Source organism: Branchiostoma lanceolatum, chromosome 18 (assembly GCF_035083965.1).
Source record: "Branchiostoma lanceolatum isolate klBraLanc5 chromosome 18, klBraLanc5.hap2, whole genome shotgun sequence".
In the NCBI taxonomy this organism is placed as follows: Eukaryota; Metazoa; Chordata; class Leptocardii; order Amphioxiformes; family Branchiostomatidae; genus Branchiostoma; species Branchiostoma lanceolatum.
In genome coordinates, this window is record NC_089739.1 from 15,159,294 (window position 1) to 15,184,074 (window position 24,781).

General features: G+C 41.4%; 1 protein-coding gene across 10 annotated transcripts in view; it reads right to left on the reverse strand.

Moving 5' to 3' along the window:
* LOC136424387 (oxysterol-binding protein-related protein 1-like) overlaps positions 1-24,781 on the reverse strand; it is a 207,010-nt gene that overhangs the window by 93,008 nt on the left and 89,221 nt on the right. For all 10 annotated transcript variants that reach the window (XM_066412975.1, XM_066412973.1, XM_066412974.1 and 7 more), the window contains one exon: positions 7,691-7,883. In XM_066412975.1, coding sequence (XP_066269072.1) covers positions 7,691-7,883 — 193 coding nt within the window. The remainder of the gene's footprint in view (positions 1-7,690; positions 7,884-24,781) is intronic.

Sequence of the window (24,781 nt, forward strand, 5' to 3'; positions counted from 1 at the left end):
CAACATGCGAAAGGATTACTTTGCAACATTTTACGTCGCGCCGACTAATCATGTGCAAGCCGACCACGAACCTTATCAAAAACTTATCCGACCTGTATAAAGGAGGTTATACTGAGAACCTCCTTGCGTGTACATTTACCCTGACGGCGTTGTCTGACCAAGGAGGTTTTATATATGTCCGGGGATAGCGGACGAAAAACGGGGCATATGATAAAACGGTCACGATCTTCCCCACCAACCTCTGCTTGGAGGGGTAAGGGGAAAACCCTGTATAGGTACCCGTACCCGTATAGGTACCCGTATAGGTATACCCGTATACCCCATTTGGGGCCCCAATAAGCCAGGAAACACAGAAACACGCTATAGCTATGACGGCCGCCATATGGGGCACCCAGAACGGCTGTTTTTTACGGTCTCTACATTGATATAAGACACAAACAGTTGACTATACTCGGTCAGAAAATAGCGGAACAATCATATTTTACGATCTTTTGATTTCTATGAAGGACGAAGTTTTGGAACATACGGGAATTTGCAAAGTTCGTACGGAGCTCCTGTCAGACGTACGAGCACCGATCTCGGAGACCTTTCAACTAAACCCGTTCTTAAAAGAAACACTTAAAGTATCAACCTTTCCGCTTTTCATTATCTTCAGATGCAATACTCATGATCTGTTTGGCTGGAGCTGTAAACCTGCGTAAAACCTACAGGAAACGCCGTTCTCGATGTATGGAAGATCTGCCATGACACATGTGCGAACTAGCCGCTTAGACGGAAAGTAGCCACTTATAGCGACACAAACATTAGGCCATTTGGCGTGATTTGTCTGAATTAGCCGTGCTCGGTCTCTGTCTTTTATTAATAGCGTGAGGCCGTTACCACAGAGATTTTCAGACACAAGCTTGAAGGCATGTATCTATACATCTATACGCTCAGCAGTATGTTTCTAGATGGTGTATTTTCGCACAATAGAATATTAAAAGGCATGCACGCCGAACTTTCCACATGTCGTTGCCACCTGCCAGTCAGCACGTCAAGATGCGCTCAGCTGCACGCTGTGACGGAAGTTTTATCTCTACTTTTTTTGGCATGAGTCCACTACTACTGAGATTTTCAGGCGCAATCTCGAATTGAAATGCTCAGTGACATATTTATGAATAAGTATTTCACGCAATAAAAAAAATAAAAGCCATGCACGCCGAACTTTCCACGTGCCGTTGCCACGTGTCAGTCAGCAGGTCAACACGTACCGTGCTGCAGGCTGTGATGGCCGAGCTCTTACAGGTATATTTCTCCAATTTTGAGTTCAAGAGATACTTATACTTGAGTATTCCTTATGTAGGCCACAGCAAGTAATTTTTATGGATGACATCAGCGCGCTCATTAATTTTCGCCTGATTTCGAAATAAAAACAAGAAATTTCATTGTCCTCCAACAGTGGTCAACATGCCAAAAATTGGCAGATATGTCGTAAAGGTTGACAGTCTAAAGGTGTTTCATTGCATATGAATACCCAGTGTAGTTCCTGCCCATGATGGTACGACAAGCTGTTTTCTGTGTTTGTTCTAGTTAACTGAGCTGTATACACATCTTCAAGAACAGTTTAATGTTGACAGTCTAAGGTGTTTCATTGCATATGAATACCCAGTGTAGTTCCTGCCCATGATGGTATAATAACAAGCTATTTTCTGCATTTGTTCTAGCAAGGACATTATGTAAATAATGGGGGGATCTAGTTAATTGAGCTGTATACACAAGGTGTTTCATCGCATACAAATTCCCAGTGTAGTTGCTTCAGATGATGGTACAACAAGCTCTTTTCTGCATTTGTTGTAGCTTGTCTATTGAGATGTATACACATCTATTTGGTTGAATACAGGAATAAAGCTGTTGGTCATGATATCATATTTCGTCGCCTCAATTCTTGTTTAACAAGACTTATGATCTCACAATTTGAAAATATAGGAATCTTGTTTTTTGGGGCCCGCCTTGTTTTTTTTTTTCCCTATCTCATTAATTTTGGAGTCTGCGGAGGATGTCATCCATAAAATTAACTTGCTGTGGCCTTATTTCCTTTGTCCTTTGATTAGCAATAGAAACTTTGTTGCAAGTTATTTTGCTGCATAAGTAAACACTTTTTTAGAGTTTGTCTATATCGATCTAACTAAGAAATCAGTCGATCGCGACTTACTGAAGTCGAAGATTAAACCATATCAACTTTGGACTGGTGGTGCCTGCTAATTACCCAGACCCCGCTAAACAAAACAAACATGGCGACAAATCAAAGAAGGCTAACCCCGTTTACATGGAAATAATCTAAGGTTGATAGTTTGAGTGTTTTTTATATTTCTTTTCAGAACGGGTTTAGTTGAAAGGTCTCCGAGATTGGAGCTCGTACGTTCTGACAGGCGCTCCGTACGAACTTCGCAAATTCCGTATGTTCCAAAACTCCGTCCTTCATAGAAATCAAAAGATCGTAAAATATGATTGTTCAGCTATTTTCTGACCGAGTATAGTCAACTGTTTGTGTCTTATATCAATGTGGAGACCGTAAAAAACAACTGTTCTGGGTGCCCCATATGGCGGCCGTCATAGCTATAGCGTGTTTCTGTGTTTCCTGGCTTATTGGGGCCCCAAATGGGGTATACGGGTATACCTATACGGGTACCTATACGGGTACGGGTACCTATACAGGGTTTTCCCCTTACCCTGCTTGGAGAATATCTAGTTCCCAGTCCACGTCACGTCTGTTTTTGAATAGAGTGCGAAATGTCACATATCATTAACGGAGGGGTCCATTCTCCGACAGGAGTCTAACTTTTGAGACGAACAATAGGTTGTATAAAAATCGTTGTTGCGGAGATATGCATATGCTACGTACTAGTTAAACCCCCATTCCACTTGGACGGCGCTATCGCCGCGCTCTTGCCGCGACCTCAATTTGACTAGAGCGCGGCTAGAGCGCTGAGAGCGCTGCGAGAGCGCTGTGGAAGCGGAGAGGGAGCACGCAGAAAGCGCCATGCGTGCCGCCGAGTCCTCTGGAGACATTTCTGCTTCCTTGTTCACGACAAAACAAAGGTAGGGTGCAAACAAGCAGGACATGTATTTCACGGTTCGGCGGAAGGAAGGTGCGAACATGAGGAATTTTTGCACTAGAGCTTGGGAACGCACGGAGGGAAGAAGGAGAAAATGGCTGGTCTACCCGTCCGCGGTGTACGTGGTTGGAAGCACTCATTTTCAGGGAAGAATGTAGCCACACAAACGCGGCAAAAGCGTTGTATCTAACATCATCAAATAGATTCAAAAAATAAAACATGTTAATATATTATTTATTTACCACTCACTTCTGTATTCAAAATGCTCCATGTACCGGTCCATTTCGATGCATTTCGTTCCATTTCGTTCCATTTTGCACTTTCTGGGGACCAGTGATGATTTGTATTATTTCAGACAAAAGTATGCACTTGAAGTTAGTCCATGACCATCGTGCGATGGAAAATACAGCTGTAAAGGCTTTTCAACATGTAGACAATTTTGCCATCGTCCCGAAGTGGAGCCTACATCATCAGGACATGGAAGATTTTTCATGCGTCAGATCAAGCATCACGTGTCAGATCAGACCAAGCTATAGCCTGTCCTAGCCGGACAAAAGTCCTTCTGGGTTGTCACAGAATTTTCTACGATTGCCAACAAACTCTTGGCAGCTGGCCAGGTGTCCCATTTGTTGGCCATCTGTCATGGATTACTTCAGTGTCTATAACACATTAATCTTCACAACAGACAACAGTCTGACAACACCTTTTCTCTTTTATGATAATGTGAAAGAGGCACAAATATAACAGCCTTTATGGCTGTTAATACAGAACATGGCTAACTTAATTAAGACAAGGTGAATTTAAACATTGTTTTTCATGGCAGCCATGTCATTTAAATCTATAATGGAGGAAAAACATCCAATTAGTATTATGATATGCTGCTATGGATTTGATCAACTGTCACACATTTTATCTATATTCACAAGTCAACTGTTACACATTCCATTTATATCTACAAGTAATAGACAGGTTGCGAGTATACCTTTGAAAGAACTGTGAATATGTTTGGATACACACGCATGCAGTACCTTTATCTGATGCATCATCTTTGTCATACCCAAGGCCCCAAGAGACCAGCTTTCCAACAAAAGATACTGCAGAGTCCATGTCTGGGAGTGTGGCTGCTACATATGGAGCCTCCTAACACTCACATACACATATATGTACACATACATACACACAGCCATTGACCCTAAATCTAATGACCTCACTGTGACTGTTTACCCTGGACTATACCATTCAACAAGAACACGGGGAGGATCAGGTCAATGACCTGTAAACCATACAATTTATGTACAGTACTCTACATGAGGAAACAGTTGGTTCATATGGGATCATACTAAACTTTGGCACTGTAACAGTGGGGATCAACCTCCACTAACTGACCAGTCTAACTGGTCCGGACCATTTAGCCTAGTGGTTAGCGCGTTGATTTCCCAAGCCGTGCGGATCGGGATTGGCGTGGGTTCTAATCCTGGGAGCGGCGTACTCGCCCCTTTGGGTTTTTACAGTGGTTCCCACACCGGCCCTGTGAGTAACGATCAGATCACACAGGGATGTCGTACTTGGAGACTCGGGACGAGTCTAGAAAGAAAAGGGGGAGTAGTGTAACAGTGGGGATCAACCTCCACTAACTGACCAGTCTAACTGGTCCGGACCTTTTAGCCTAGTGGTTAGCGTGTTGATTTCCCAAGCCGTGCAGATCGGGATTGGCACGGGTTCTAATCCCGGGAGCATCGTACTCGCCCCTTTGGGTTTTTACAGCACAAATATAAACTTGAAGGCACATATCTAATCTTTAGGACTAGAATATCTCAATATGTTGTTCAAATACTTATCAGCGATTGAGTTGACATACTTGCATGTTACTTGAATGTCCCTTGTACTCACTGACAGGTTTTGCTTCTGATGGACTTCCAAGGCTGTGGTCATCTTGAAATCAACTGACTGACAGTCACTGAGAATCTGAGCAACACTATGGACATATTTCAGACTAAAACTTGCATTACTTTTTGACTCACCCTGGTACAGTCAAACCTGAGTGTATTAACAGTCACCTTTGCATAGCGGCCACCTGGCCATAGTGGTCACTTTTTGTCGGTCCCTTGGATTTTTCGCTTTGACATAGGCATTTACCTCCGTCTGTGAAAAAGAAACCGTCTGAAAGTGTATGGACGCCGTCTAAGAGCGTCTTAGTGCGTCGGAGCCCGTCCCATTGCGTCTGTCCTCAGGCTGTCAGAAACGGTGGCGGACATGTCGCGCGCGTTCAGGTTGTCCTGCCCGTTTGTTAGTTTGGCGCCGGGGTGGCTGAAACGACCTCCCCTGGCCGCTGGAAACGTCAGAAACAATGTCGGACGGGCTATAAAATAATTATTCACCCGGCGCTTCCGCCTGTCGTCTTTTCCCACATGTGAAAAGCCTGTTTTAATCTTCTGCATGTGCGCAAATTTGAGCGGTAGTTTTGATTCGACCGTTAACTTTTACAGACCATTTGTTCAGTCGGTACATATTTCGCTCAGGATTTTTTCCCGTTTGTTCAATTTTATGCACTTTTGGCAGATGGACCTTACTTCTACATGCAGCTGTATCTTTCTACGACATAGACTGAGTTTGGTTCTAGTCCAGGGACTGAATTTATACAAAACAAGACATCGAAAGTTGGAAGAATGTACGGAAATTACTTGCCGTGCGCCGCGATCCTGGCTCGAAAGTCAACAAACTTCCCTCGGCAGAAAATGGAGATATCGTCAAAGAAGCTGAGTTCTGTCGAGTTTATTTTTGTTGGAACTGATAAGTGAACAAGTATTTCATGTTGATGTTGGTGGTAACAATGATACAAAAGCCAATTAGTCGCTGGACTAGAACCAAACTCAGTACTATGTCGTAGAAAGATACAGCTGCATGTAGAAGTAAGGTACATCTTCAAAAAGTGCGTGAAATCCAACAAACGGGAAAAAAATCCAGCGAAATATGCACCAACTGAACAAATGGTCTGTAAAAGTTAACGGTCAAATCAAAACTACCGCTTAAATTTGCACACGTGCAGAAGATTTTAACAGGCTTTTCACTCGTGGGAAAAGACGACAGGCGGAAGCGCCGGGTGAATAATTATCTAATAGCCTGTCCAACGTTGTTTCTGACGTTTCCAGCGGCCAGGGAGGTCGTTTCAGCCACCCCGGTGTCAAACTAACAAATGGGCAGGACGGCTTGGACGCGTGCGACGTGTCCGCCGCCGTTTCTGACAGGACAGATGCAATGGGACGGGCTCCGACGTACTAAGACGCTCTTAGACGGCGGCCAAACATTTTCAGACGGTTTCTTTTTCACAGAGGTGGACAGATATCGAATGCAGTCTTGTAGGCTTGTAGTAAGTAACGTAGCGCTACCAAGATGGTGCACTAACAAAAAAATGGTCCACTTTGGGTCATGTGAGGTGCATTATGCTAAAGCCTGAGTTCTCATGAGCAATAAAAAACGTCAGAAGTATGATCCTTACTCATGACTTTCCTTCGTACAAAGCAATGAAATAGGTTTACGTCCAGTGATATGACAGAATTAACTCCTAAACCAGTAACAGCATGCGACCAAGAAGCGTCATGCATGACGTATTTCCCATGACTATAAGCTAGTATTCTAAAAAGTAGCTAACATTAACCCTTTCTTTGATATTCAAATCATCTATCATGGCAATTCGAGGTTTGAAACTCAATATAATTTTAGGAAGGTTTGATAAACCCCCTCACCTACAAATGTACGCTAAATTTTTGCAGGACAAAACATTTATTGCCATGCGTTTATCTCATGAACTTCACATGTGGCTCAGCGTTGTTGTAATTGACAGCACAACATTATTTTCTTCAATCGTGTCAAGCAAGTGGTGGGACAAACATGGTGACTTTACTATCATTTGTCTGTAGACTACTTTGGACGATTTATGTGCATTTTTTCGGATCTACAAGCGGAGTGTTAGAAGGAAAAAACAATTATTATAATATATTATGCTCCATGTATGTATGTCACAGTAATCACTACAGACATAAGCTGAAGTTGGAGACTTACATTTGTACACAAAATTATATTATCCTTCAAGTTTTGTGGTGATAAAAACGGAATTTTCAAAATGTACAATCTTGGCAATACAGTCGCAGTTAGATTGACAAATCTAAACATTGTACAAAGGCCACACAAAGTTACTTCCTTAACCAACTGTATGCATGAATGTAACTATGTAATATGTAACAATTGAATGTGGCTATGTACATTGTATGCATCTACTTCTATCACACAGGCTTCCATAGAACAATTCAAATGCACTTCACATACATGTACACCGAGTGTGCACATTGAAATTGCTGTTGTTAAGATTTTTGGTTTGAAGGCATCAAATTTTCTCAGCTTCTGCCGCATTTTGCATGGAAATGTTTGTTTTCCCAGGGGGATATGACATGCACGAAATATATACACCACAGTGTATTCTGTATCACCCTCGAAATACACAATGTTGTATCATATAAGATACTGTGCATGTGTGTGTGTCTGCTTGATGCATCTGCTCTATGGACTGACAAACTAGTGCTTATTAGTCTGGTTCTTACCTCCTGATGCTGAGAAGGCGTCATAGAATTCATCATCACTAGCATCACAGAAGGATGCTGGGAGCTGGTGCGGACAGGAGGCGGCGGTGCTCAGGCTGCTCTCCAGCTGATGGTGTTCGGTAGCAAGGGCATGCAGGGCGTCTTGCAGAACACGGGACTTTTCTATCTCCTGCTGCAGACGAACCTTCCGCACCTGTAGTTGTTCACAAGGCAGTTTTCATGTTTCTGTACTTCATCTTGCAAACATTTTCTGTCAGCTGTTGTCCGATCAGTGGCAGGGCATCCTTTCAGCATTGTCATAATAGTGTAGGGTGACAAAGTTCAAGGGATTTTAAAGCGCTAGAACTGTTGGTTAACTTAGGGGGTTCTCAATTTAAGATACTGCTAACAGTGCTCCTGGGCAGAAATTGAGATGGTTTCATATCCAGATTTGCGTAGAATATGTTCAACTTATAACATGTGTGCCAGATTTGGTACTTTTAGACAAATCTGCACCATTGGTCTAATTTTTCCAGCAAGCACATGTATATGTAATTGGACTATATATGTCATTCAGTGCATAATACCATTCACTTGACAGAAACAGAGGTCAAGAAAATTTGTCCTGATGTTGAAACACACATGGATACAAATACTTGAAAGTTCATCTGTGTTGGTAGAAGTCATTCTGAATCAAGGTTAAACTATAATTGCCAACACAACAAATTGGACGTACCCACATTTTAGACTGATGAGCTACAGATTAGTAATACAAATAGTTTAGTATAGACTTAAGCTTTGCCAGCAAATACTGAATTATGCTCCCCATGTTTTATGACAATTAAACTTTTTATTTTCAGGAAAGGAAACACATATCATTCAAAACACCACTGTGCCAAAATCAATATTAGATAAAACAGGTTAACATCATTTGGTGAAGGCACAATGTCATGTATCAGGTCATGGAACTCTTCAGTTACTAAAGTTCCATGACCTCATACATGTGCCTTCACCAAATGATGTTAACCTTTACGACTGATGTATAATAATTATTTCTCCTTGATTATGCAAATAAGGCCTTCCTTTTCTTACACAAAGTTTCCTCGTGATCGTATGATGCCAAGTCATCATACTATCATAAGGGAATTGTCTCGCGAGAAATAGTACTGACGTGAACACATGAGGGCCATGTTAGGGCTCTCAAACTTTAAATTTTGACATACCCGTATGTAATTGAGAAAGAGAAGAATATTGACAGATATCAATCATGCAAAGATCTACTTTGCAGAACTAACAAGAGTCTTAGGACCCAAAATCTCCATGAAACTTTGTTTTTCCATTAAACCAGTTCCCCCCATTCTATATCGCTCAATGGTATGACCCACACTGGCTGGGCAAGGGGAGAAGTGGCTATAAATAGCTACTGACCTAGATAAGAGACCAACAGATGGTGCGACCTCAAAGCCCACAATAGAGTAGATATTCCTCATTACTTATGCAAATTCAGTACGAATTTGCATAATTAGCACTTCAGTTTGTACATCTCTGTCCAACCTACCTGCATATCAAATAACATGAAAATCTGTCATTCCTTTCTTCAGTTATTCTCCTTTGAATATTTTGACAAACACGCCATTGCAGTTCCAGTGACACATACCAGGGGGCCCAAAATCGACCTTGACCTTTCTCCTCCCAGCACCTACCCACATACCAAATATCATTTCAATCCATCCACACGTTCTTCAGTTATGCTGATTTTAAGCGTCCGGTGACACATACATACACACACGGTGACACAAACATACACACACGCGCACACACACGCAAACACACTAACTTCGCATGATTTGCACTTCAGTGTGTACATCTCTGTCCAACCTACCTGCGTACCAAATAACATGAAAATCTGTTGTTCCTCTCTTCAGTTATACCCCTTTAGAACATTTTTACAAATAGGCCATTGCAGTTCCAGGGACACAAACCAGGGGGCCCAAAATCGACCTTGACCATTCTCCTCCCAGCGCATACCCACATACCAAATATCATTACTACAGTTATGCTGACTTTAAGCATCCGACGACACCCATACAAATGATTTACCTCCTTACTTATGCAAATTCGGTCTCATTTGCATAGTTTGCACTTAAGTGTGTACAACTTGGTCTAACCTACCTGTGTACCAAAGAACATGACGATCTGTCGATCCACTCTTCAGTTCTTCTACATTGAAGATTTTAACAAATACGCCATTGCAGTTCCAGTCACACATGCCAGGGGGCCTAAAATCGACCTTGACCTTTCTCCTCCTAACACCCATCTACATACTAAAAATCATTTACAATCCATGTACAGGTTCTACAGTTATGGTGACTTTAAGCGTCCGGTGACACATACATACACACAAACACCAAACGCAAGCAAAACAGTATCTCCATGAAAAAGCCTTTTTTCATGGAGATAATGAGAAAATACTATGAATCCATAGTCACTGTGGTAAATGTTGGGAATTTCATTCTTGCAGCATTTGGAAGTTTTAAGTAAATGTGGACATTACTAGACATAAATCATGAAAATGAGGACCTTGTTTACATGATTTATGGGAGACTGCTTAATAATAGACTGATCCTCCAAACACCATGTCGAAGGTATTGAACCCGTTTCATTTAGAAAAACTCTGTCAAAAGCAGCACTAGTAGGACAGAAATTGCATGCGTAAAGCAGGGTACGTATATCTGTAACAGGTTTTTCACTGTATTGGTTGCATGCATGCTCACGACAAAAATGAACTGAAAAAGAAAACAGCTCGGGCACTGAAGCTTGTGCCACATATACATGCCAACTACTATGTCTGCTAGCACAGAGTTTCTCCTCCTTCCATACTTATGTGTGATACTAATTAACTTGAAAGTGAACAGGCAAAGAAAAAGAGCATTTCAATTCTTAATTACTAAAGACTATGCAGTTGTTATGCAAGCAGCCAACACAGTGGGAAACGTATAGATTTATGTACACGTACATCGGTTGCTTGCCTGATGCACCGCTACTACATCGATCCACCCCTTCCTGAAACAACTCCACTCGGTGGATACAGCCTTCAGCAAAGAAGGCATAATACCATTTTTCTTTGGCCCGCTCTAAAAGGGTTTCAGAGCCAAGAAAACTAAATCGAAGTCAGTCATTATTGACAGCCTAGTGGCAGCAGCTATTTTTATCCATCAAGCGCTTTTTTTGATGGAGATGTTCGAAATAGAACAGGGGGAGTCTACAGCCTTCTTTGCTAAGATACTTTCATATTGTGAACAACTTGAAAATGTGTTATTTTGGAAGAGAAGATTATCAACTGATGCAATTTATGCAAATAAGGAACATTAATGATGTGTCAATCAAAAAGGTCATATGATTTGGTTAAGGTATGGGGTCATACAATGTAGAACTCTGGTTACCAAACAAAAACTACATTGTTATATATTGTCAGTCAGTCTATAAAGACTGTGACATAGTACTGCGTTAACAAAATTTCAACAACAGAAAAGAATAGTAAAAAACTATTCAAGCGATCGAAACATACATCGCAAAAGTTCGAGAAACAGTTCAACCAGTCAAAGTTCAAAGTTCATTTGCCGGAGTTTGAATGGTTGAGTCTGCTGCATGTCGTCGTCGTCTTCTTTCATCTTCCCGGATTTCCCAGTTTTGACAGTAATAAACTAGGCATAAAAAGTTTGAAAACTTTGCTTTGGTTGATCATATTTCCGTTGTCTCTTAATCAATTTCAATGCATCATAAATCATTGGAAAGCTTTCCTTTCCAACAAGAGTTCGTAGACCTCATATCTCCATGAACTATCTGTATCTGTATCTGTATCTGTATCTATATAGCCGGTATAAGCGCCAGTTGTTTGAGTAATTGCTTTTTTGGTGTATCTTATTACCTGGATGTCTAATCTTCATCGACGGTATAAGCGCCATTAGGCGTAACACACCAGCTTCGCAGCCACGCGGCGGGGAAGCAGCTGGTCATATTACACCGAACGGTCTGTTACAACTATTCTGTTTATGAAAATGACTTACACATTTACATAATATATGCTTGGTCATAAATACCTTTATCTTACTTACACATGTTGCAATATTGACAGTTGTATCATTTTCCACTTAGATGAATCATGGCGCTTTTGCGTTAATTATGCAAATTAGGAGGTTATTTGTAAAATTGGTATCTGTTAATGCTCCACTTGCAATAAACTACATATATGTTATATGTATTTGAGTCTTATAATGGAAAACACTGCATAATATAGAAGTCCCAATTACCGTAGCATAATTTAATTATGTACATCTCTGTCCAAGCTACCTGCATATCAAATATCATGGAAATCCAACGTTCCTCTGTTCAGTTATTCTCCTTGGAAGATTTTCACAATAACGCCCCTGCAGTTCCAGAACAAGCTGCTAGGAGGCCCAACCCGACTTCTTCATCACATCACAAGCCATCTGCCACCAAAAAATCAAGACCATAGCATGTCCAGGTCAAAAGATAGGAAAAAATCAAGTTCTGCTGCAGTACCAAGGTTACATACCAGGGGGTCCAAAATCGACCTTGAATTTCGGCACCCGCCCATATAGCAAATGTCATCGTAATTCATCACAAGGTTCTTGAGTTATGCTGCTTACAGTAGTCCGGAAACACTGAGAGACACACAGACACACCCAAAACTATATCTCCATTTTTCATGGAGGGGAGATAATGATACCCAACTCATTATGATTGTAATCTCATGGAACGAGCACCAGGCCTGCATACGTGAATGGGTTGCAAAAATATGTGCTGAAATTTCCTTGCCAAACAAAGCTCAAGGCACGCTTTAGACTGAGCACGGTTTAACCGAACTAGTTCTCTGCCGCATACCGTTACCAGTCTAAAGAGGATAATCCTGTTTTTCCACGAACCGACCCAGACCACATCCCAACCTCGGTCTAAGCCGCTTCAGCGGGGGGCCGATACGGTTCCTCTCTGTGTGTAAAGAGGAAACCGGCTTCGGTAGCGCTTTCGAGGTCACGGATGCTGGGATTATAGCACTGTGCATATGGGTGTTTGTGCAAGAAGTGCATTCTCCAGGTGATTATCTACCAATAGAAACGTGTCTTTCCTCATTCGGAATCGTTTGTACCATTGAGAGTTGTCAAAACAAGTGCAATGGCCCGCCGCCGCGGAGTCCCACCAATGGCTGCTTCTCCGGTGTTTGCCTATCGCCCGATCAACGTGCCCCGCTTGCCCCGGTTAAGGTCTCAGTATTGACCATCCCTGTACATATGCCTCCTCCTCCTCTGTTGAGCACGTACGCGGCATCTCCTATGCAGGGAAATGCGAGTGGCAAACATTAGAAACATAAACTGTTGCAGGACGAAAAAAATGGCCTTCACTCCCGCCATTTTGACATTGCCAAGAAAGGTCACTGTGGGTCACGCACAATATCTTGCACCACGGGTGGCGCACTGCCCTTCCGCCCGTAGGTCTAAAGACAACCATTCGGTTCAGAACTGGTTCGGATTATTTGAAGCGCGCTCAGAGTAAAGCATGCCCAAAAGTTCTGCGCCGCAACCCTATTTGCGGTGGTGACATCTGCATTGTGAATGGAACAGTGTGTGGGGGAATGTTATGCTCACAGCTACAGATGATAGTAGATTTATCCTTTAATTGTTGGATGGGTGAATCAAAGTGCAGAGGCAGCGAGGAGAACAGTATGCTCAGGGCATGACTTGCACAGATACTGACTGATGGAAGGTTGTTGGAGTCAGCATCATGGTTTGGGGCAGTTACGATAACTGCCAGAGGAAAAACCAGGCTAATCATCCCAGGCAACCTCAATGCATCAAGATACATTGTATACACTACAAAAAATGGCATTCTTGTTTTTTCTTTGTGGAAGAAAAGTTATCTTCCAGAGAGAAAATTATTCTGTGTGCAAGAATATGAAAGGAAAAGAAAAAGTCAGTGAGGACGTAAACTTTTTCTTAGAATATTTTTCTCTGACAAAGTTGTTTTTCCTCACACATATGTGACTAGAAACCTCTAGATAAATTTTCTTGTTGTTATGACTCTTCTTTGGCACAGAATTTTTATCTAAGATATGAATTCAGAGAAAAATGTTCTAAGAAAAAGTTTACATCCTCACTGACTTTTTCTTATTTCTTCTGTCCTCAAGAATAAATTTCTTACACCTAGAATGAGTTTCTTGCACTAAGAGTGAGGTTCTTGTACAAGGAATACCTTTCTGTCCTAAAGAATGAATTTCTTTAGCCTAGAATGAGTTTCTTGCACTGAGAGTAAGGTTTTTGAAATATGAATATCTTTCTGTCCTCAAGAATGAATTTCTTACACCTAGAATGAGTTTCTTCCACTGAGAGCGAGGTTCTGGACATAGGAATACCTTTCTGACCTCAAGAATGAATTTCTTACACCTTGAATGAGTTTCTTCCACTGAGAGCGAGGTTCTTGACATAGAAATACCTTTCTGACCTCAAGAATGAATTTCTTACACCTAGAATGAGTTTCTTCCACTGAGAGTGAGGTTCTTGTAATAGGAATACCTTTCTGTCCTCAAGAATGAATTTCTTACACGTAGAATGAGTTTCTTGCACTAAGAGTGAGGTTCTTGTTATAGGAATACCTTTCTGTTCTCAAGAATGAATTCCTTAAACCCAGAAACAGTTTCTTAACTAAGATGGAGGTCTTGAATCAAGAATACCATTAAATCAATGATATTATATATTCCAATCATATTTATTATTATCGATCTGATTGTTTAATACACGGTTTTGGATTTTTCTTTCTAATGCCCATTACATGGACAAGAAATGTATTCATACTGTTCATGGGCCCTTCATGCTCCGCGTTACAAGCGGCAAACGCTGTGAGACGTTTTCACGAATGTACCTTCTAATTTAGTACTATGCCAGATAGTGTGCCTAACTTATTACGCTTTGGTAATTTTGCTCTCTTCGGAGGTTCTGATGAAGTTAGGGAAATATAAATAAGGCTTGAAGTCTGCTATATTCTAGCTTTCTTTAGACCGGAAAATTTTGACTGTGTGCACTTCTAACGTCATGTGAGAAGGGCTATATCTAGCGCATCCCAGCTCATGTTTCCACGGGAAATAGGCTACTAGACGCACTTTGCGCGTGGCCCAACGTACTTCTTGCATGCGACCCGACTTACAAAATCATTACGAAAAAACAACACCGGTTGCATGAACAATACTCCGTCTACTTATTGGGAAATATCTTCGCCATCTCTGTATTCAGTTTCCTTTTCATAGACGGTACCAATCACATGTTAGTGTGTTACAAAGCTGTGCATTGAATCGCCGTCCGCCACCATCGCGGCCCAAAAAAATGGCGGGAAAACAACGTCGCCAGACGGCAGCGATGTTTACGTTGTTTTCTTTGGTCGGTTTTCTTCTCAACAAACACTTAAAGACCCAATTTTTGTATGTTTTATGAAGTTATATTTCTTATGTGTATGATAGTTGTATGTCTGCTTGGCACAGGTCGTATATTTAGGTGCCAGGCTGTCTAGCTACGCAGTGACCCTCTACTCAGCATTGCCATCATTATTGTCAAAATACTATTCTCGACAAAACAAAAAATGAATATGTACATCTGTATATGTTTTGAATGCAAATAACAATTATGTGCATGAACTTGGTTTATTTACCTTCCTTATGAGCAAAGTCAGTGGACACAAACACGGCGTACGTATGCATAATAAGATCACTAAAAAATCTGTCACATGTTAGGGCGCGTCATAAGTTAGGGCAACCCCCGTTATAATGTTTCACATTTGATGTGATAAAAGCACATTTTCTCTGTACTCATACAAATAACTAATTGTCCTTCTAAAACTGTCAGTTCTGCAGTGTTGTAGCTGCCGTTCTTATAATCAATGACTTGTAATTGTTGAAACATTTTCCAAATTTGAGACGGGGCATCATGGTTTGGGGCATTACGATAACTGCCAGAGGAAAAACCAGGCGAATCATCCCAGGCAACCTTAATGCATCAAGATACATTGTATAGGGACACCATTCTCCATTCTGCAAGATGACAGTGCCCGTCCACACAGAATGAGGGTCATTTCAGACAACTTCCAGGATGCAAGGATACAGAAGATATAGAATGGCCTTCCACCTCTCAGTCTCTGTGATCAGTTTGGGCGAGCTGTGCATGTAAGAATGACCAACAGAACAACACTGGTCAACCTTTGACGACTCCTGATGGAAGAATGGCCAGGGACCACGTAACAAGATTTGTGACAAGCATGAGGAGGATGTGCCGGGCTGTGGTGACAGTGCATGGCTTGTCTACTCAATATCAATGGAAAGAAAATTACACATTTAAGTTTTCCAATGACATATAGTACATTGAAATCGATAAAGAAAGAACGGAACTATGATCTACCAAGAAAGTTAAGTTTCCAAACTTTTTGTGCCAAGTTTATTTTAGATACTGATGGATATCAAAACCTAATTATCTTCGCCGAGTACTATAGTACTCGGGGTAGATTATGTTTTCGGTTGAGCCAGCTGTTTGGTGGGTCTGTATGTATGTCAAGAGCATAACTCAAGAAACCTTTGATGAATCTTTATGATTTTTGGTAGGTGTGTAGTGGTTGTGCAAAGGAAGGTCAAGTTCAAAAATGGTTTACCATGCGTCCGAAAATAATTTCATCAGGTTGGTAGAATATAGGATATAGGAGATTCTTTTTACACAACCAGGTAATCTCACCTGCTGACGTTTCGGTGTCTGTCAGACACCTTCTTCAGAGCTTCTGACTGGAGTACTGCTTCTCACCGCTATAAGTAGCCGATGTAGGTGGCGCTTTTGTGGCGAGAACGTAATCCCAAATATGGCTGAGCTTGTATCCCCCCTCGTCTCGGTTCATCACAGGTGATGACTTCCTGATCCATACTGCCTCTTTAATCCAACGAATGCGTCTGTTGTCCTCTCTGTCTATTACTTTGGCCCCCTCCCAGTCAATGACGCAGTTGTTTCTAGCAATATGGTCCGTGACTGCAGATTTCTTCTCTTCTTGTTGTGCCTGTCTTTTCTGGGATCTGGTGTACTTGACCGCATCCATGTCGGTAGCTTCCTTTTTGTGTTCCTTAAGCCTAGTTCCAAGGGTCCTGCCTGTTTCCCCAATGTATACTTCCTCGCAGCTTGCGCATGGGATCTTGTATACACAGTCTGTTTTGACTAGGTCATCGACCTTGTCCTTGGGATGCACCAACAGACTCCTCAGAGTTGTTTTAGGCCTGACCGCAGTGGCTACATTGTGTTTCCTGAACAACCTTTCTAGTGGCTCTGTGACTCCTTTAATGTAAGGGATGGTCACCATGCCTCTCGTCTTCTCCTCTTGCTGTTTCGATTTCTTGGTCTTTTCTGTCTGTTTGCGTCTCCTCTGTTGTTCTACTTTCTGGAAAGTCCATTCCGGGTAGCCGCAACGCATGAGGGCCCCTTTTATGTGCTGTGTCTCTAGTGATGAACCGAGACGAGGGGGGATACAAGCTCAGCCATATTTGGGATTACGTTCTCGCCGCAAAAGCGCCACCTACATCGGCTACTTAAAGCGGTGAGAAGCAGTACTCCAGTCAGAAGCTCTGAAGAAGGTGTCTGACAGACAACGAAACGTCAGCAGGTGAGATTACCTGGTTGTGTAAAAAGAATCTCCTATATCCGGTTTACCATGCGTTTTTCAACAGTACTGCAGCGGACTTTTAATTTTCGTGCGTTTGTATGTAGGCAAAAAAAGTGACGGAAACATTGATGGATCTTCATGATTTTTTGCAGGTGTGTAAATGTTGTGGGAACGGAGGTCAAGTTCAAAAAATGGTTCCCATGGCATTTTCCGTCGGTACTGCAGCGGGCTTTGTGTGGATGTGTATTTTCTTGTGGACAACATAACTCAAGAAGCTGTTGATGGATCTGTATGATATTTAGTGGATAGGTAGGGTTTACGGAAAGGAAGGTCAAGTTCGATAATCGGCCTTCTAGCGAGTACCTAAGGTACTGCAGCGGAGCTTCAAACTTTACTGGCATATTTTCTGAAAGTGCTATGGTCATGATATTTGTGTGGTAGATAGTTCATGCCACAAGAAGTAAGTTCTGTAAGTTTGGGCCCCCTAGCGGCTTGTTCAGAACTGCAGTGGGTGTTTTTGTTTTGACATTCGGACACGTATTACTTGAGAAGGGGTGAAGAGATTGTCGTGAAGTTTTGTATGTAGAGAGCTCAGATGGTGCTTTGCACAATCGATGTCTAATTATAGAAAACAGGGGCTAATCTGCATAATTAGTAAGGATAATTGTAAATCCGTTACATTCCATAATGGGGCATGTGACAGGGTTCCCGAAACAGGCCAGCAGAAGGCCTTGCCTAGAAGCATAAATAAACAGATGGGGTACATAAATAAACAAATGGGGCAGTCTCGCTACAATTCAAGCAGATGTGTGGGTCCGGTTGGTTTTTAAAGTGTTCAGTTTCGGCATTTTTGTCCAACACATGGGTTGAGACATAACGGAAAGGGAACAAAATAGAAAGCCTTACAAAACACCTAAAAACATGTGAATAACCAGCCGGACCCACTCCTCTGCTCAGAGAGTACACTGCACCAAAACTGCACCACTGCTAGGTATTACCTAGCACCGTATGGAAAAGTAACATGTACTATGTCTTGCAAAATGTGTATGATATGGAATAAAGATTTATTCTATTCATATATATTGACTGTACCATTTAATTATAACTTTCAATTTTTTTGATGACCAGTTATAACATATATCAGCACACTATACACATACATGTACACTAGTCCTGTACCACCAAATGATTTTTATCCCTATCTAGACTGGACTCATTCTCCCCCCCCCCATCATAACTTTCAAACGGTATGGTGTATGATCAAGTTTGCAGGGGGTGATAAGCATGTAAATATTAATCACTCTCCACAAAAAGCCTTGAATATTTGGCGAAGATAATGTGTTCGTGGAACTCTAGTTTATTCTGATTCTGGAAGGTGACGGCTGCATGATTGATTGATTTCTTTTGTATTGTATCTGTCTATAATTTCCTCTGTATTCTCTGTTAAATAAATAGTTGGCCCCTTTAATTTAATGATATCAGACATTTGTTCATGAATTAGAATCACAGTCAAGATTTTCAACACCATCAAAAATGCTACAAAATGCAAAATAGTGGCAGTGAGGTCCTGAAGATTCGGATTCAGCATACACAGCTTCCTTCATTTTTACCTTGAAGTTGACTGACTGATCAGGGCTCGAAATACTGGGTGCACGTGCACCTTTGTGCACCCAAAATTGAAGCTGTGCACCTAATTTTTGACTGAAGGTGCACCAGTGCACCTACATTTTTCTGTAGACTATAGGGTAACAGGTACCATTGTGTAAAAGTGTGGCAAAAACCCTGAAAAAAAAACTTGGCCACACCAATTTAATTTCTTGGTTAACAGATTTTTCTAGAAAAATAATGGAGCGGGCGGGCGAAAAAAAGATTTAAAAAAAAAAAGGCATGGAAGGAGGAAGCTTTAGCATTTGGGATGTTTCGAGTACAAGTGGAGGCCATTTCCTGCAACTTCAGGTTTACTTCTTTATGTTCTTAATATCTACAATCACAAAGAGGCAGGAAAAATCTTAAAGCCAATACTGTGGCCAGTTTGGGAATTGCAGGCCTGGGGCGTTTTTGTCAAAAGCTTCCGAAGAGGACAAGTCAAGAAGGGAATAAGGTATTTTCAGGATTTATGGTATGAAGGTGGCTTAGAAAAAAATTTACGAAATGAAATACAAATTTTGCAAAATAGGAGGATATTTGCATAATTAATGAGAAAACTCTACTATAACAGTTTTTTCAATTATCTCATGTCTCGGACATGCTGCGGTCTTGACATTTGGGTGGTAGACAGCTTTTGACGTCAGGACAAAGTGGGACAGTTTGGGCCCCCTTACCTTTAGAACTGCAGGGTGTTTTTATAAAAACATTCGCAAGAGGAGAACTGAAGAAAGGAAAGACCAATTTCCATCAATTTAGGCATGCGGGTAGCTTAGGCAGAGATGTACATAATTAGATAATATTATGCAACGAAGGACTTATTTGCATTATCAAGGAGGAAATACAACGTTTGCCATAAACGGACTTCAATAAATGACACACAATGTCATGCAATTTATGGCGAGTGGAACATAAACAGATGCCAAACATGCAAATGAGCAACTGATTTGCATAATCAATACAGAAATTGGAAAACCGCTTAGTGATAAATGATCAGAAGTTTATACTTGTGATATGGATATGTTACTGTACAAGCCATGTGCATTTTGCTCTAAACATTTCATGGAGGTATGAGGTAGCTTAACAATGAGGTGTACAATGTAGGTACTGCAGAAAAATGTAATTTTCAAACCCTGAGAAATTTCTCAAGCACAGTCTTTGAGCAATCTCTTTAACAAGCTGATCCTGAGAACCAGCTCAGTATTCATGACATTGGAGATACACATTGTTATGTGCCTAATAGTATATATGAAAATGACCATTTTGTAAATCACTAACAATGGCTTTTTCTGTTGGTCCAGGAATGTTTCAGCTCTACATCATGTATGTAAAATTCCTAGTAAACTATCTGGTTACGCAACACATTTTCTACACACCAGGGAAGGATTTCTCTACATTATGTAATCTTAGAACCTACACAATGAAGGTGGAAACATGCTCTATCATGAAAATTGGCTACAGTATTGGCATGAGCTTCATCTGCTCCCTCCTGATCCACTATACGTAAAAAATCAATATCACCACGCTGACGGAATGGCGGAGCCAGAAATAAAATGTCAGCAGAGAACGTTAACTGTTTAACCTGAAATACAAACCAAGCCCAGGTAAAACAATGACTTATCATAATGATTGCATTTTCTTCTTTCCAAGAATAGAAAAAAAGCAATTTTTCAAAAATATGGCAATATTGTACATGCAGATATATATATAAATTATGTAGTGACAATCATAACTCTATCTGTTTCTCAATGCCTTTGTCCTTAAGTAACATATTCGAACCAAAATAGAACCATGGACACCAGGTTTTATCAACATTGCACAAAAGTAAAACATTATAATGCTAATACCTGCATTGTTAATCTACAAAAGTTCATTACACTGCTGCCAATTGCAAGAAGCTAATAGAGGCCCAACATGGCAGGTATACTGGTCACCCAACTTACAATTTGCTAGGTAAAGGTTGCCATGCATCATGGATATCACCTCTAGTTACATTCCAAGATAAAGACATGTTTGGGGGTGTGAGGGGGAGCAAATTGTCAAAGCAGACATGAGACAGTACAATACCTGCTGATAAGGAACGGTGAGAGAGAGAGGGGAGTCACCCACCACAACCCGCTCTCTACACAGGCACTGGGACACCAAATGATGCAGTCTACAACCTGCATACGTATGAAAGCTACAAGGAGGAATAATACTTAATATACCATTTCTATATTTTGTGGAAATATAAAAAAGTTCTCTGTTCTGACATAAGAGAACAATGACCAAGAAAACTAGAAAACGACAAAAACAAAGACCTACATCTATTTCTTTGGAAGAAAAGCCTTAAGTCCAAGGACTTGTATATAGCAGGCCAACTCGTCACTCCTGTTGGAGATGATCATTCCTCCTGCTAATAAATGTATTATGTATACATGAGCTCCTGGGAATATACAATGCAGCTTGAGAAAAATAGCTTAATACAATAGCCATTTGATTTGTTACTACTCATGATCAAGTAACCAAGGTCAGCTGTTTGACCCTGCCACACCCACTACAGATACAACAATTATGGCTATTGATTTTACATAATGTGGGCCACGTTGATTCAATCCCATACCTGCTTTTTACAAAACTAAAAATTGGTATTAATCAAAAAAGGATGGTCATGGTCAATATTCAGAAGGGTTTCTGATAAAATCATTAGCCAGACATTCTGGCTCCTGGCTCCCTTCTTGATGTCACAAATATCTGTGCTAATTTCACCAAAGCAAGTCTATCAAATAATACCATTGCCTGATGGCATCTGTAACGGGGGGTTCCAAAGGCTGGTACGGGTCAAAATTCTGGTATTAAAGGTTGTTGCGGAGATATGCATAGGTGCCTGCACATGATAAGCACAACTATTTATGGACGTAACTTAGTTGCAAATAACTGTAATGTGTCGAAGTATGTGTCGAAGCTGGTAGGCCAAAACTGTTGAGATAAATATTTCTAAAAGTTTGATGCCTTCTGTACAGGTTGACGAGCGAGCTTATAGTGAACATGGCTTTCAAAACTCTTTTCAATTATTCAACGTTAAACTTTTTCGTCAAATGCAACATACATGTGAATTAATACCACCTGCATATTATTGGAAGGATATCTATTAGCCTTACACAAACCTATGTCCTGTCTTTGCCTTTAGAGTTGGATAATCGGAGATGAAATGACCTCCAAGTGTTCACCCTGCCGCCCGCGCCATCTTTACCGATCAGGCAGCCAAGAGATGCTCAACACAATACTTATTAGACCGATCCTGTTGAACACCATATCGAACGAATAGAAGACCCATAGAACCCCCTGTTCTATTCAGGACACGTCCGTCAAAAACAGCGTTGGCGGGGCAGAAATGGCACGTGTAAAGCAGGGTACGTATATCTGGGACAGGTTTCCCACTGTATTGGTTGAATGCATGCTCAGAACAAAAACGAATTTAACTAGACTGGCCGTCATTTGCTTTAAGAGCAAATTCAGCATGTTTCGCCCAATGCATACTCCTCCTCATGCAAGAAGTGGGCTGTCCCAAAATAACTCCTGGGCAAATCGAAATATTAACTGCATGTTGGAAGGCAACATTTGCGAGAGCATCATACTTTGCCAATCTCCCTCCCGATGCATAAATACTAAATTACAACGGAAACTACAACTCGAGTAGAGGGCAGCTGGGCATCCCCGCCGCCCCCCTCCCCCTAGCAGTGACGTCAGAAGGTGAGGATAGCAAGTACAGTTTTCTGCATTTTAAGTTTAGATTACGGCACTAGCAAAAAAAACAGGAACCAAATGCATCCATAGGGCGTTGAAAATGATTTATAGTAATCATACATGCAACCACTGACACGAAAATCCGCTTATCAAAACGGCAAATTCAAATTATTTGAGCTACCATGTGGCATACAAAAACAACAGTGTTTACCGATAATCATGCGGCCAAATTTGACATAAAAATAACCCAAAACCCACATAAAAAAAAAAACTACGTTAAGACTTGGAAAAAGACATTACCTGGCATTTGGGTGGTAGAAGTGTCCGTATTTTGGCCCGATGCTGACGTAATCGGCTCTGAACTACAGCGGTCAGTAGCGCCCGGGCCGCCGTCCACCTTGTTGCTTCCTTCCCAAAACTGGCTCGCAATGGTTGACGGTATTTTAGTAAATCTTTCACAGATATTGAGTTAAGAACCTTCTTTAACTACTGATATAAGAATGTAAGCGATTTTTGACCGTTATGTATCAGATCGTACGCCTTGAATTTGGCGCATTTTTCGGTTTTGACGGGCCCGCAGAACAAATTTCGGGCTCTGGGCCATCCCTACTACAAGTTCTGTGAGACGCCAAGAGCTTCTTACTGCAACAGTCGAACCGCAGAGCTCTATGCGCATCGGTTCTGCGCAGCCTTCTCTAAGACGACTTTTTCCGGGTCACGGCCGGACCCGGGTTGGACCCTGTTGCTTGGGTGTAAACAACTACCTGTGGTGCAACAAAAAGACCTCAGACCTATATAATGTTTACACTTTTTCACATCTACAGGACTTGCCTAGTATAACCATGTAGATATTTCGTGCATTGTAAAAAGACAGCGAACGCTGTGGCCTTCGAAACATTAAGAATATTTGGTCAGTTTATTTGTGTTTGTCTTATTTACAGTTCACCTGGAACCAACTAGATATTTACATCGCGTGATAGCCCATTTCCTCATCTTTAAATTGATACCGAAGTCCCCAGGATAATTTTAGGGGAACCGGTTTTGCCCCCGAAAAAACTGCGACAATGTCTACTTTGCGGTGGTGAAATTTCTGCCTAGTTCTAGCTACCGATGCGTGCACTCCTGCGCTTTGGATACATTTCGATACATTTCGCGTGGCATAACAAAGCCCATTTTTTTGTATTAGAAGCTGTATGAACGCGGCTACCACATGCAATATGATAATTGACATGATAACAGTCAAGTACCAGACAGACAGAGGTTTTAGTACAAGGTACCTGATATTTACAAAATAGTCAAATTTGAAGTCAATCACTTCGAACTCCTGCGTTCGAGCGACCGAACCCAGCCAGTACGTTCCATTTTCCTGCCGCGGGGGTCAGGCGAGGTCAGGTGCAATGTTGCAACTTTCAGCCGGTGTTGGGAACGTTGATGAAAATTACGGCTCAAATTTTGCCGTCTAAAATTAATATTCTGAAACATTTCCAAATAAGACTAATATCATCTTGAAGCCAGGAAAAAAAAAGTGAAATTCATATGCAAGTTGACCAATGCCATTAGGTAAGTTTTGAGTTCTGTAAAGCATGGTAAAAGGACATTGTGTTTGTCTTCTTCTTCAGAATAAGACGCCCTACAAATTGACCTCTTGTTAGTTTTTTGGGGGGCAAAACCGGTTCCCATAAAATTATCCAAGGAACTTTGGTATCAATTTAAAGGTAAGGAAATGGGCTATCAGGTGATGTAAATATCTAGTTGGTTCCAGGTGAACCGTCAATGATACACGCACAAATATACTGACCAAAAAATGGTCAATGTTTCGAAAGCCACAGCGCTCGCTGACAATTTGCTGTGTACGAAATAACTACATGGTTGTGTTGGGCAGATCCTGTAGATGTGAAAAAATATAAACATTATGTAGGTCCGAGGTCTTTTTGCTGCCGACAGGCGGTTGTTTACACCCATGCAACGGGGTCAAATCGTGCCGCGGCAAACGCCGTAAAAAAGAAAATAAAGCGTTCTACGGTGACCTGCGGTTCGACTGGCAAAGGC